The 14,127-nt window shown below is 31.2% G+C and overlaps 2 protein-coding genes, 2 long non-coding RNA genes and 2 other non-coding genes across 6 annotated transcripts; 2 read left to right on the top strand and 4 right to left on the bottom strand.

Annotated features, from left to right (window-relative positions):
- The first annotated feature begins 457 nt into the window (after positions 1-457).
- Positions 458-946, top strand: LOC103485915 (B-box domain protein 30-like). Its single transcript, XM_008443701.3, has one exon. The coding sequence runs from the start codon at positions 501-503 to the stop codon at positions 882-884; it is 384 nt and encodes a 127-aa protein (XP_008441923.2). The 5' UTR covers positions 458-500; the 3' UTR covers positions 885-946.
- Positions 947-3,103: 2,157 nt separating this feature from the next.
- TRNAT-AGU (transfer RNA threonine (anticodon AGU)) lies at positions 3,104-3,177 on the bottom strand. Its single transcript has one exon. It is a non-coding gene; the product is annotated as a tRNA-Thr (tRNA).
- Positions 3,178-4,764: 1,587 nt separating this feature from the next.
- Positions 4,765-6,327, bottom strand: LOC127144227 (uncharacterized). Its single transcript, XR_007815801.1, has 2 exons — positions 5,900-6,327; positions 4,765-5,827 (listed from the first exon to the last, which is right to left on the bottom strand). It is a non-coding gene; the product is annotated as an uncharacterized LOC127144227 (long non-coding RNA).
- On the bottom strand, positions 6,122-6,214 carry MIR397 (microRNA MIR397). The gene is given in 1 exon segment (NR_120765.1): positions 6,122-6,214. It is a non-coding gene; the product is annotated as a microRNA MIR397 (primary transcript).
- Positions 6,328-11,402: 5,075 nt separating the features above from the next.
- On the bottom strand, positions 11,403-13,798 carry LOC103485930 (protein MOTHER of FT and TFL1-like). Its single transcript, XM_008443716.3, has 4 exons — positions 13,364-13,798; positions 13,209-13,270; positions 13,042-13,082; positions 11,403-12,173 (listed from the first exon to the last, which is right to left on the bottom strand). Exons 1-4 carry the CDS (start codon positions 13,559-13,561, stop codon positions 11,950-11,952), a joined length of 525 nt encoding a protein of 174 aa, XP_008441938.1. The 5' UTR covers positions 13,562-13,798; the 3' UTR covers positions 11,403-11,949.
- Positions 11,747-12,315, top strand: LOC127144226 (uncharacterized). Its single transcript, XR_007815800.1, has 2 exons — positions 11,747-11,897; positions 11,970-12,315. It is a non-coding gene; the product is annotated as an uncharacterized LOC127144226 (long non-coding RNA).
- Positions 13,799-14,127: the final 329 nt, after the last annotated feature.

The raw sequence follows: 14,127 nt of genomic DNA, 5'->3' as shown, positions 1-14,127 counted from the left end.
ATTGTATGATGAGAAGAAAACTTTGATTCTTTTTTAATTAGCTATAAACATCTCTGCCTTTAATTTATTTGGTAAAAATTGGAAGGAAAAGTAAGGAGTAAAATGATGAGACGACACAAAATTGAAATACATGAGAAATCTTACAAAATAAGCAAATCCAATAATTTCAAACTCAGAAAAATGAGACCCATGATGTATTACCAATAATCCATATCCCCCTGCTTCAATCAATACATATGGCAAACACAGAGGTTTCTCCATAATACAATTCTCCATATAATGGGACCCAAATTTCCCCTCTCATGTCCAATCAAAAACACATTAAATAAATCAAACATATACACATTTCTTTATTTTAACAATCAACTTGCACACAAACCAAACCCCCTCTTCACCCACCATATATATGTCTCTGTTTTTTCTAAAACCACCCCCAAAGGGATCCAATGCCCTCTTCACAAGAATCTGAATCCAATCCAAGAGATTTGGAGTTGAAGATTATGAAGAACATCAAGTGCGAGCTTTGCGATTGTAGAGCTAACGCGTATTGTGAATCGGATGAAGCCAGTTTGTGTTGGAGCTGCGATTCTAAAGTTCATTCAGCTAATTTCATTGTTGAAAAGCATTCAAGGATTTTGCTTTGCCAAATTTGCCAATCTCCCACTCCTTGGACTGCCACCGGCCCCAAGCTTGGCCCTACTCTTTCTCTTTGTCAGTTTTGTGTTGTTCCTCAAAATGTTGCTTCTTTACAGTTTCATCATCAGGATCATCTCCATTCTGGTTCCTCTACCACCAGGGATTTTGATCATCGTCATCATCATAGTGGGGATGATGAAGAGAATCAAGTGGTTCCACTGTCGCCACCACCTCCAGTTTCGAGCTAGTTCTTTCTCCTCTCCATTGTTTCTTCTTCTTTATCGTTTACATCTCTTCAGTAATAACATTGTCCTAGGTCATGAAGAAGCTCGATTGAATGAGTATGGAACTTAATCTAAACTTTTATTATATTTTGTAAATATTTTCGATAATTTTACTGTTTTTAATATTTTTTTTAATGGACTGTGTTGTTAGTTCCCAAGTGAAATGTGAATAACAATTCCCAATAATATGCCTCATTTTTGGTCTTTCCTTTTTAATGGGGATCCCATGATTATTCATATTCCCAATTCTTTTTCTTCAATGATCTCTCTTTTTATTATTATAAATTAATTGGTGCAGGGAGAGGTTTCAGTTTTGATGCCAATATTATATATTATATAGGGGAAGTTGCATAAATAACATTTAAGCAACAAATAATATAATATATATTACAATGATAAAACAACTATATATAATACAAAAATGAGTAAAAGATTGAAAAGATTTTGTTCAAATACTGTTTCAAAGATTTTTTCCTTGCTTCCTAAAATTAAAAGGTACGATATCATACCTTTAATTTGAAAAATGTACTATCAATTATTATTACTGATAACTACTAAAGCGTAGATTTTACATTCTAAAATATTTTACTAGTTGATTCGTCAACACTCGCTATTTTTACAAATATTTTATCATTATGTTATATTTTTTAAATGGTGTTATCTGCTATAACTTTTTTTATTATATAAATATAAGTTTTAATGTCAAATTTAATAAACAAAAAATAAGTTAAAGTTGGATAAGTAATATTGTCATTACTTCTATTAAAGCAAATTTACGATAAGATAAGAAAATATGAGATGGATGGTTCATGTGTTTTATTACCTCGTAAATGTTAATAAATTCTTTTTATCTTTTCGATGTGAGAATTTTAAGTTCATGGCCGAATCACATGTAGTTTATTTACTTTAATTTGTTAATAAACATTTTGTGAGGGAAATAGTTAAAAAGTGAATTTTATAAAGTTTGATGTAAGACAAGAGTAATGGGTTTTCATACCATCATATAACAATGCATTCCATCTATCATACTATTAATTTAACTTTTGAAATTAAGCATCTCGAGCCAAAAACTTGGGATTATCAATTACATCATCCTACACTAATTATTTTTTCTTTAGGACATAATTAAAAGAAAAAAAACAATCATAACTTATTAAAATAAATGGATGATAGAATTCTTTTAAATTATAATTTCGACATCTCCATGTGATTGATGTCTTGCCATTAACACATACTTAAACATATTTTAAGTGAGATGATTTAAATAGCATGTGGATTGGAAAATTTTCATAAAATAATTACTTAATTAGCAAAATAAATATGGAATAAACAAAAGAATATATGCATGTCTTGAATATCAATATAGTCTCATGTAATTATTTAAAAAAAAAAAAACAAAAAAAGAATTGTTGACATGAATGTGTTGTATGACATTTTCAGCATTTTACAATTTCCATATTATCAAAACTAATTTTGAATGATTAAAGTCGTGTTTTTTAAACTGTCAAAAGTGATCTTAATCATTTCAAAATCCACTTTCATGTTATAAACTTCTTCACTGATTGATTTAAAATGCATGACATTTATCAAACAAAGAATCTATAGAAAAAAAATGGTCACTTTGATGTTTTGTTCTTATTTTTTCTAGGTTTGCTTCTTGCTTTGTTAGAATTATAATGGAGTTGCATACCTCTTCCGGTTGATCTATACCATACTCGATTCTCGTAAGGTGATACACATTAGCTAACAGTTCGTCTGGTGCTACATCATAAGCACATTGGAAACGAATATCAAAAAATTAGACTTCTTTGTGTGGTTTATATATCTCTAATTTTAATAAAATTGTAGGTTATAAAATTCAAGCGTCTAGTAATTCATAAAGGGGTTTGATATTGATACCTTAATTTCTAGGTTGCTACTTGATGAATGATTAGGTCTTAGATCTATATTTGATTGTTTAGAAGGGTATGTTTCAAGTTAATGATATTGTCTTTTGAAAAGTTTAAAACTATTATAATGTCTAGACGAAATGCTATCACTAGCAATATCATTCTTTTTATCCAAAGAAGAAAAGAAAAAAAAACATAATATCATTCTCCAACTCAATTAAAATATGTCAAAATTTGCTTCATTTTGGAAAAGTCTAAAATTAAAAAGTAGATAAAATCAAAATATAGTAAAATTGCTTTCATTGAGAGTCGAACTCAAGACCTCCCGCTTACTAAACGGGTGCTCTAACCAACTGAGCTATGAAAGCTTTGATGATAGAAAATAGCTTCAAATAAATCCAACAGATAAGTCTCTCAATCTCTTTTCTTTCTTTCGTTTTCTTTTTCAATGAACAAAACAACATGAGAATTTGTGAAACACCCAATTCTGAAGTATCTAAGAATGGAGACCATACTAAAATTAACATATGATTCGGTGTAAATTAGTTTGCACTTAAATAGTATATTCCCTTTCCATTGGAGGGATAGTCCTAGATTTCAGGTTGCAAAAATTCTCATTTTAGATTCTACAAATATAGCCTTAGTTACTTAGTTGGTGGTTACTGTCAGTTTTCCCCTTTGATATGGATTAAAAATCCATTATTCTTACAGTTATTCTTTCGTGGCCATACCTAATTCCAACAATGCCACAAAACACATACACGATTTCAAAATCCATGCATAAACACACGACAATCAACCAACAAATTCTTTCCTTTCAAAACACCCCAATTATATATTCTCAACAATTTGACTTCCCTCTACAATCATTCCTTCCTTCTTTCTCTTTGCTTCTCTCAAATTAAATCCGATATCTTTCCACAAATTGTGAAATGACAAAATGTTTAACATTCTGAAATCCCTCAATTACCAAAACATCCGTTCAAAATCATTATTAGCAGCAAGACAATTGCACAAACAACCGAAACCGATTCCAGTGGCATGGAGAAGGCCGGAAATTGGATGGACAAAGCTGAATTTTGACGGCTCTTCAAAAGGGGATAAAGCACCGGGTCTGGCCAGCATTGGGGGCGTTTTAAGAGACCACAAGGCCCAGTTTTTGTTAGGATATGCAGAGGCCATAGGGAGAGCCAATAGCGCCATGGCTGAACTTACTGCACTTACCAAAGGCTTGGAATTGGTCCTCGAAAATGGGTGGAAGGATGTTTGGGTTGAAGGAGATGATAAGGGATTGATGGAAATATTAGCTGATAATAAAGAGGTTAAATGTGTTGAAACTCGAAGTTACTTTAGGTACATTAAATCTTTAATACTTGATTTAGATAATTGTAAAGTTAGTCATATTTATAGGGAAGGTAATAAAGTTGCAGATAGATTTGCTTCCATTGGTCATCGTTATAAGAAGCTTGAAATATGGAGGGAACTTCCTCCATTGGAGACTTTGGATATGATGCGTCATGATGCTGAGGGGAAGATTACTTTTAGGAGACCATAAATATAAAGTAGTTTCTTATAACTTCCATTTTGTTTGTTTATGTTATGTGTAACTTCCTTGTTGCTTTTGTTGTTTTTTCTTCTTCTTCTTCTTTTTTTTTTTTTTTTAGGAAATGGATATGTTGTTGTTAACTTACAAATTAAAATTGATTGTGTGTATTTATGTATATTTATATAAGTTTGAACCTTATTCTTTAGCAATTGCAAGTATGAGAGTATAATTGCATCCTATTACCGTATTTTATAATATGCAAAAATAAACATCATTCGATTGAGGAGAATCAATATCCTTCGATGGAGGAGAATCAACATGATTCTGTTAGACTTCGGAAAAAAAACAGAACTGACAGAAATAAAGATAAATAAGTTTGTTACTATTAGATAAATAAAGATTATAATTATTAGATAAAGAACTTGAAAGTCAGTTTGTTATATAAAGAACTTGAAAATCAGTTTGTTACATAAAGAACTCGAAAGTCAGTTTGTTACCTAAAGAACTTAAAAATCAACAACTTGGAGAAGAATTAACATCCTTCGATGGAGGAGAATCAACATAGGTAAAGATTAAGAGTTACTTCTAAAATATGGTAATAGGATGCAATTGGCTTTCCCTATGGCCTCTGCATATCCTAACAAAAACTGGGTCTTGTGGTCTCTTAAAAGGGTAATTATAATATGTAGCAATATTTAGAATAATTATTAAGTATGTAGCAATATTTTAAAAAAAAAATTGCAAAAGTAGCAAAATCTATCAGTGATACACTTCTATCGTTGATAGACTCTTATGGTTTATTAGTGATAGACCAACATTTGCTACATGGTCTATCGGTGATAGACTCCTATCATTGATAGATTTTGACAGATTTTGCTATATTTGCAATTTTTTTAAAATGTTGCTACATACTTAATTATTTTGAATATAATTGCTACATTTGCAACTATCCCTATGGCCTCTGCATATCCTAACAAAAACTGGGCCTTGTGGTCTCTTAAAACGCCCCCAATGCTGGCTAGACCCGGTGCTATTTCCCCTTTTGAGGAGCCGTCAAAATTCAGCTTTGTCCATCCGATTTCTGGCTTCTCCATGCCACTGGAATGGGTTTTCGGTTGTTTGTGCAATTGTCTTGCTGCTATTAATGATTTTGAACGGATGATTTGGTAATTGGGGTATTTGAGAATGTTAAACATTTTGGCATTTCACAATTCGGGTTTTGAATTTTGCGGAAAGAAATGGGATTTGATAGAAGCAAATTGAAAGAAGGAAGGAAGGACTGTAGAGGTGGTGCAGTACATAGGTTCCACAGCCTCCAACCAGCATTCACCGATATGTATTAGCCGTTTTCAAACAGAATACCGATCTCGGCGGAAGCACCACCCGCAGCAATTTCAGCACTCGACAATTCGCCTCACAGAATGCCCTCGGACTTCCTGTTGCCGCCGTCTACTTCATATCCCAGAAGCAACCTGCATCCAAGAAACGCTGATATATATAACATATCCATATTCCGTACCACACTTTGTATGTTAATACCATACCCTCAAATTTTTTTCTACTTAGAAAATTTAGGCCTTCCCCTGCGGTTTCCCCCATAAAGACACATGCAATAAATAAATCGTTATTTCTCCCCATGTTTCTGTTCTGTATAAACAGAGTAATTGTGTAACATCTCAAACTTCCCTAGCTTAGATTGAAAAAAAAAATCAATAGTGGAAAACGCAAACATGAAATGGGAATTGAAAAGGGTAAGCCAGAATGAAGGAAGAAACGTGATTGAATGAAGCGCTGATGAGAAAAGTTAGAACTTTGAAATAAGTTTCGACATCAATGCTGCACTCAATGACGTATCTTTCAATCTGGTTTGATCATCACTTCCTTCTGTTTACAAACAATATTTTCTGTATACATATATGAGATGGTAGATGAACTTTGCGGTACAAATGAAAAAACTAGTTGGTAGTATTGAATTGTACTATCTACATTTTCTTCTTTTTATCATTAACATCTGATTTTAAGACTTGGGATTTTTGGTAAAGTTAGATCTGTACTACTCTGTTTGTTTGTACCAGAAGCTTAGTTAGTGAGAATTGTACTCCTGTTTTTTAATTTCTTCAAGTTTTGGTGCCAAAGTTTAAAGTGGGTCTCTTCTGGGTTGGAAACAAAGGAGGTGGTAGACACTAATTAAGTGTGGCCCAAAAAAGACAAGTGTTATGTTGTTGCTTTTTCTAAATTATTTTTTTACTATTAATTACTGTCTTATTAATCTTATAAGAAATGCTTTAATACTGTTCTATTAATTCAGATCTAAAAAACCATCCTTTCTCCCTTAGTATATCAGCAAAAATATGGAATACATTCCTTTTCTTTTCTTTGATAAAGTGTTGTGTTAATTTTTAGGAGTAGTTTATAGCAATTTAGTATTAAAGTCACATCGTATTTTGTTCTGAATGATGGTCCATCTACATTTAGCTTTTACTATAAGTGGTCACATTATTCTCAGCTTGGGTTTTTCATTTACTCTTTTTTTTATCTAAACAAGTACAAAACTTTTTAGAATCTACCTAAAATAGTCATAATTAACTTGACAACTTAAGCTAACAGTACTCAGGTTAATAATTGAAGTAACAATAAAAGTAACAAATAGTAAAACAATAATCAGAACGCCAGTAATTGGTAACCCAGTTCGATGACACGACATCTACATTTGGGATATTTGATCCATAGAATGAGATCATACATTGCCATAAGAGTGCACAATAATGACCTATTGTACGAGCACTGAAACAGAGTACTATCGATCATTAAGATTGCCACATGTACACCAAGAGATAACTCCTCGTGAATCGGAAATCACTGGGCATTAGTACACTCAAGTACCCACTTGACCATCTATGACCTCCTCCAGCAAAACCTCTTTTCACTCAACACCACTTGCAAAGGATCGATGTCATGTGAAACTAATTCTGTAATCTTTAATCTACAATCACTTAAGAAGTACCTTTTGTTTTTCAATATCTTTCTCAATCTCGCTTTCTGCATCCTACAATGAAAGCCCAACCTACACCAAATATAACAAAAACCAACAAGTCAACGACCCGCAGAAAAAGGTGTCCAATCCAAACAACTCAAATCGAGATAATAGCAGAAACAACACAAACCATATTGAAAGGATGCAATCTTAAAAAAAAGAGACTATTTGTCCTCGACTATCATCCCAAAAATAGTAATAAATTGATAAGTTAAAATAAAAGGAGAACAAAAGGAGAAAATATTCCATATTTTTTCATTGAGGAACCAACGTTACTTTCATAGTGAACATCAACTACGTGTTTACTTAATTAGTTAGTGACATATATCGAAAAGTTATTATCAATATTGTCACACATTGTTTATAGTTATTAGAGAGGAACCAATGCCTAAAATGTGGAAATTAATGCCACGTGATTCTTTTTTCATATGTAACGTTTTCATTGAGACATTGTTCGGAATTTTTCTAATAAATACACATTTCTTTTTATCATCCAATATGGAGACACCTTTTGCAGAGGGGAAGAAAAACCCTTTTTTGATCATTCTACACAATTTTAGGCATGTTAGAATCAACTTTTGGAAGCTAATCAAGGGAGAGATTTCAAAGTTAAGAAAAGGGGCAATCATAGCAGTATATGAGAGCATGGATTCACACACAATCATAGTGAGATTATTATATACTTCAACGCTTCGTTATATTAAAGGGTGTCATTGATCATAGGCTTCAAATTTTGTTCTTAGTCATAGTTGGTGTTATCTACTACGATGTTGATTAAGATGGTGATCCCATTGATCGAGAAGTACATCCATATATTACAATTTCTACCAAGGTTGTGATGCTACTTATAAGTGATTATGGCTTCGTTGGCTTCGTGTGATGCAGGTGTTTCTCGACAATTTTCAATTATACTTCATTCACAAAGATCTTTTCATACGATCGCTTCACACACTTAAAAGAAAAATCTTGTCATTCAGTCACTTCCTCATAGATCAACCACTTCACACACTTAAAAAAAATCGTCATTTATTCAGTTACCGGCCACTCAGTTGACACAAACTCAAGTTAGTTGTTTTTCTACCTTTGAGTTTGAGGAAGAGTATTAGTATACAAATATAATAAAAGATAACAAAAAGGCATATTACACATCCCTGTTTACTATTTTTTTTCTTTTTTGTTTTGAAGAAATATTTTTTGCTTTTATTTAAGTTAAGGAAAATTGTATCATATGACAAAAAAATTTAGAAAAGAATATCTCATAGCATCTCTTTTTTGTATATTGCAAATATGTCAACAAGTAATTAATGATATCATACTGCTATCATAGGACAATCATCACATGGTTATCAACTCTTTTTTTTTTTTTTTTTTTTTAGAAATATTGTTTGGTTTTATAAAAATAATTGATGGTTCCTTTAATAAATAAAATTTTGAAAAGTATCTGTGGAGATAGTTTAGAGTTATTTTTGTAATCGTAGCTTTATTATTATTTAAGATTCTACCCATAGACTTTAGGTTTTTATTTATTAATTTTAGTAGAGATGTAGAAGAAGGCTCTGAATTAAACGATTGTTTTCCCTATCCTTTTACTATTTTAAATTACGTGTATTGTACGTAATCATTTTTTAAGATTTAAATTGTTTCCATACCATTTTGTAAATAGTGCGTAATACATAATTTATGAAAATCTAATCCTATCCATAAATTATTGAGTAAAATAATTTTTAAAAACAAAATAGTTTCTCTTATAGAACAAAAGAGTTTTAACAAAGATAAACTATCAAAAATAAAATATTTGACAAAATATTTATTGTTTATTAAAAAATCAAGTGTAATTGAATTTTTTTTATGGTTTTGTTATATGAAGTGTAAATAGTTTATCAATTTTTTTATTTTTGAAAAAGTCTTTAAAAAGTATATGTATATTTGATAATACGAAAAACTAATAATATTTACATTTTTAATAAAAAATTAAAATAAATCAAAAGCTAATGACTTTTAATGGAAATAAAAGTATATTTATAACCCTACTCTTTTAACTTCTTTAAAATTAATAAGTCTTTCATCATTATTTTTCTTTTCATGAGATGGTTCCATCTAAATCTAAATATCTCAATCACTTAAACAAAAACATAACCTTGAAATATAAAAGAAAAAAAATTCATACCATCGTATAATGATATCAGAGTTCATAAAAACATCAACTCAATAGAGCATGCTGAGAATTCGAACACGTCATTATTCTCATTGCAAAAAAAAAAGTCCGTAGCTCACCCTTTGTCTCTATGAGAAACTCAATTTAAGCAGAGGGGAGGCTGAAACTTAAAGGCCATTTTGCAATGGAAGAGAAGAAGAAGGGAAGGAGGAGTAAGGAGTTGTAGTTGTAGTCGTAGCCAATATTACAAAAGCCAAAGGGAACTGATCAAGTTGTGACATTATTATTTCATTCACTCACTTCAGTTCAGTTCACTGTGGCCCTATTGTAATGCTGCCTACACTACACCACCAAATTAATATAATGGTAAAAGCACTGATATGATATCCACTTTTCATTTGTCTTAAACTTACAGCTTATAAAACAAAACCCAATTTTGGATCTGGTTTGGAGGACTTTTGCATACAACCAGCTCAGTTCTTGTACATGTACTACTAACCTCACTCATTACTCAACCCCCTCTTTAATTAATTTCTTTTTTCTTCCCATCAACTTCATTGCTTAAATCTTTTGCTTATGTACTACATTTTTCTTTTTGTAGTTTAATACTTACCACACACACACTCTTCTTTCCATTCTTCTGACTTTTCTGGACAGCCTCATCACCATGCATTACACACCCCCTCCTTTTAACGTCAATTATTGAGATTTGATTCCTCAATTGATAGTAAAAGAAATAATTTGTTTAAATCTTATTTCGATTTCTAATCTATATATCTTGTTTTATGGTGGTTCCTTAAATTTTAGTTTTCGTCTTTAGGATTCCATTAAATTTTAGCTTTCGTTTTAGGATTCTATTAAGCAGATAATGAGTTAACTTCTATATTTGAATAATAATTTAGTTCTTTTTTTTTTTCTCTTCCCAATTCTCTCTTTTTTTTTTATTCATTGTCAAAATATTTACTTAAAACTTCTTAAAGCTTATTTTAGATATATTAATGGTACTTATTTTATTTTTTTAGTCTGCTAATATGATAGTCATTTATCAATTTAATTAATATATGATATTGATAAATCCAAAGCTAAATCATTTAGATATAAAAATCACTAGTAAAAAAGTTTTAACTTACGTGTTTGATCGAATCTTTTTATAAATTGTTATATGATAAATTAATAGATTTTATTATTTATTATTATGATTAGTATAAGATGTACAAAAATAAAATTTAAAAATTTCACATAACCCTAACTTATTACTTTTGAAAATATAACACTACAAACCACACTTGACCTCCTCGACTTCCTTAGTACATTTAGTGTGACTTTAAAGCTAAATTGCTATAAACAAATCCTAAAAATTAACCCAACTTGCCACAGTGTTTGTATATATCCTAAGATAAAAGAATCCCGATTCAAATTTCCATCTCCAAGGGGTATTTGAATACCTTCTCAAGAAAATATTAACACAACACCTTATCAAAGAAAATAAAAAGGGTTGCAGATACACTGAGGGAGAAAGAAAGAATGGTTATTAGATCCGAATTAATAGAACAATATTCAAGCATTTCTATAACGTTAATAAGACAGTAAATAACAGTAAAAATAATTTATAAAAAGGGACAACATAATTTTTCTTTTTTTGGGCCACAGTGCAATTAATTAGTGTCTACCCCTCCCATGTTTCCAACCCAACTTCGGGACCAAAAGTTGAAGAAATTCAAAAACAGGAGTACAATTCTAACTCAGCTTCTTGTACAAAAAGACAAAGTAGTACAAATCTAACTTTACCAAAAACCCAAGACCTTAAAATCAAATGTTTCATTCATTGAAACAACCTAAAGAAAAACCCACTTTGAAATATCAATAACAATAATAATAATAATAATAATAATAATAAAGAATGTGGATAGTACAATTCAATACAACCAACTAACTTTTTCACTTGTACCGCAGAGTTCATCCACCTTCTCATACATATACACAGAAAATATTGTCTGTAAACAGAAGGAAGCCATAGATCAAACCAGATTGAAAGATACGTCATTGAGTGCAGCGTTGATGTCAAAACTTATTTCAAAATTCCAACTTTTCCCATCAGCGCTTCATTCAATCACGTTTCTTCCTTCATTCTGGCTCACCCATTTCAATTCCCATTTCATGTTTGGGTTTTCCACTTAATTTTTTTTTTTTTTTCAATCTAAGGGAAGTTTGAGATGTTACACAATTACCCTGTTTAAATAGAACAGAAACATGGGAGGAACTAACGATGTTTGTTTATTTATTGCATGTGTGTTTATGGGGGAAACAGCAGCATGGGAAGGCCTAAATTTGCTAAGTAGAAAAAAAGTTGAGGGTATGGTATTTACATACAAAGTGTGGAACGGAATATGGATATGTTATATATATCAGCGTTTCTTGGATGCAGGTTGCTTCTGGGAATTGAAGTAGACGGCGGCAACAGGAAGTCCGAGGGCATGCTGTGAGGCGAATTGTCGAGTGCTGAAATTGCTGCGGGTGGTGGGGGGTCGGAGCCTTCCGCCGAGATGGGTGTTTTGTTTGAAAAAGGCAAATACATAACGGTGAATGCCGGTTGGAGGCTGAGGACCCATGTACTGCACCACCTCTTTTCCTGTTTTCATCACATACAAGAAATGAAGAAAAACAGAGTATGAGTTATGATTTTGAGAAATGTATTCAGTTTCTGGTTTTTAGTTTCTTAAACTTAGGCCTATATATGAACACCTTTTCAATAAGAAAAAATTTGCTGATCAGTTGTATACTTTGTACTAATGTTTTCAAAAGTCAGAACCAAATTTTCAAAACTAAAAAGAGGTAGAAATATTAGCCAAATTCCAAAAGCAAGTTGTTTTATTAAAAAATTACTTCTTTTTTTTTTTTTTTCAAAAGACTAAAATGTAGCTAAATATAAAACTTTAAAAGAATAATAAAAGAAAAATTTTGGTTTTGTTTTTTATGTCTTCAAATTATAACCATATGAGGATGAAATATGTTAAAACCCAAAGTACTTAACATTGGGTTGCTATTCCAATACTTCAGTGTATAACGATATTTTTCAAAAAACGTAAATATAGAAATAATTATTTGTACCTGTGATGAAGTGTATTGGTTATATTTTCAAGTATATCCTAAAAAGTCTTGATTTTCAAAAGATGTGGGTGGGGCTACAGTTTTAAAATGTATGAAAAAAACCAAACAAATTAAGAGATGAATGTAGTGTTTACATGTTTAATTTCTTAAGAACCAAAAACCTAAACAAAAATTAAATTAAATTAAATTTTTAAAAAAAAATCTGAGAAATATCCAGTGGGATCAGCTAAATATTTGCAAACTCGCCTACTAGGACATATATGAATGTAAAAAGGAATCCAAGAAAGAAGAATAAACAAAGATTTTATTCTATCCTTCTTCTTCTTCTTCTTCTTCTTCTTCTTACTCATCATAAGATAAATAATATCATGACATAAACAAAAACATACCTTTATTGGCATCAGCCCCTTCTGGAATGTCAACAACAATCCTGATAAAAAAAAAAATCACATTTTTTGTCCCCAAAAAAAAAATCAAATCTCTCTCTGTTTTTTCTTTCTCAAAACCAAAGAATATAATCCAAAAAAAGTGTAAAGAATAAAAGTTTATTACTTACCAGTGAAGCCACTCTCTGAATGTTGGCTCACTGGGACTAGGAGCATCAGGATCCACCATAACCTACCCCAAAATATATCCCCAATTCAGTATTGAATTCATTAACAAAAAGAAAAAGTCCCCAAAAGGCAATTAAAGAGAGAGAAATTGAAGTACCAGAGTATAAAGTTGGTTAGATATGGGAGCTTGAATATGAACAGTGGGGCGATCAGCGGCGACAAAGGGCTTGATTTCGCACCCATTAGCCACCTGTTTAGACCCATAACTGACCGACACATCCGCCGCCGGAGTAAACATGTCCAACACATCTCCGATCACTCTCCCAACCACCAGTGAATCCACAGACCGTACCATTTTTATTTTTTTTTTAATTTTTTTTTTTTTTTTTTCCTATTGGTGGTGTGTTTGGTTCTTTGGTTTTTCTTCTTTGACATCCTCTCGGGTTTTTGTATACATTTTTGTGTTAAGGATTTAGTGGGAGAATTGGATTTGTGACACGTAGCATTTTGGTTTGATGATTTGGCAATCTCATGCTAATTTGTTAACACGTGTCCAAACTTCCCACATTTGCCGGTACAATGTTTTCTTAGTGCCAATGGTCGGCTTCCTCTCTTTTATTCTAAAGTTCTAACAAACCCAAACCCCATCCTAATCAATCTTAATTTAGAATTATTTTCTTTTTCACGCCACTTACTATAATCAATTCTCTAAATTATACATTAATATCATCCAGAAATGGACGTTCCTAAATCACCCACCTCATCACCTATACGGTGGACTTAAATTTGGCATGTTAATAAATGTACTAATTTCAAAAGAGATGTTGGGTTATTTTTCTGATTCTGAAAGGATGTTGAGATGGATATATATATATATATATATATATATATATATATATATATATAGTATATTTTATCTTT

Source organism: Cucumis melo, chromosome 12 (genome assembly GCF_025177605.1).
Source record: "Cucumis melo cultivar AY chromosome 12, USDA_Cmelo_AY_1.0, whole genome shotgun sequence".
NCBI lineage: Eukaryota > Viridiplantae > Streptophyta > Magnoliopsida > Cucurbitales > Cucurbitaceae > Cucumis > Cucumis melo.
Note: the sequence above shows the minus strand (reverse complement) of the source record. Positions and strands in the feature narration are given on the sequence as shown.

What these genes read in the sequence shown, in the direction of transcription:
- LOC103485915 (XM_008443701.3), top strand. Translation starts at nt 501, where the DNA reads ATGAAGAACATCAAGTGCGAGCTTTGCGATTGTAGAGCTAACGCGTAT.
- LOC103485930 (XM_008443716.3), bottom strand. Translation starts at nt 13,561, where the DNA reads ATGGTACGGTCTGTGGATTCACTGGTGGTTGGGAGAGTGATCGGAGAT. An exon ending in CTAACCAACTTTATACTCTG is followed by an intron (nt 13,271 to 13,363) that starts GTACTTCAATTT and finishes ATTTTGGGGTAG; the next exon opens with GTTATGGTGGATCCTGATGC. An exon ending in AGGGGCTGATGCCAATAAAG is followed by an intron (nt 12,174 to 13,041) that starts GTATGTTTTTGT and finishes TGATGAAAACAG; the next exon opens with GAAAAGAGGTGGTGCAGTAC.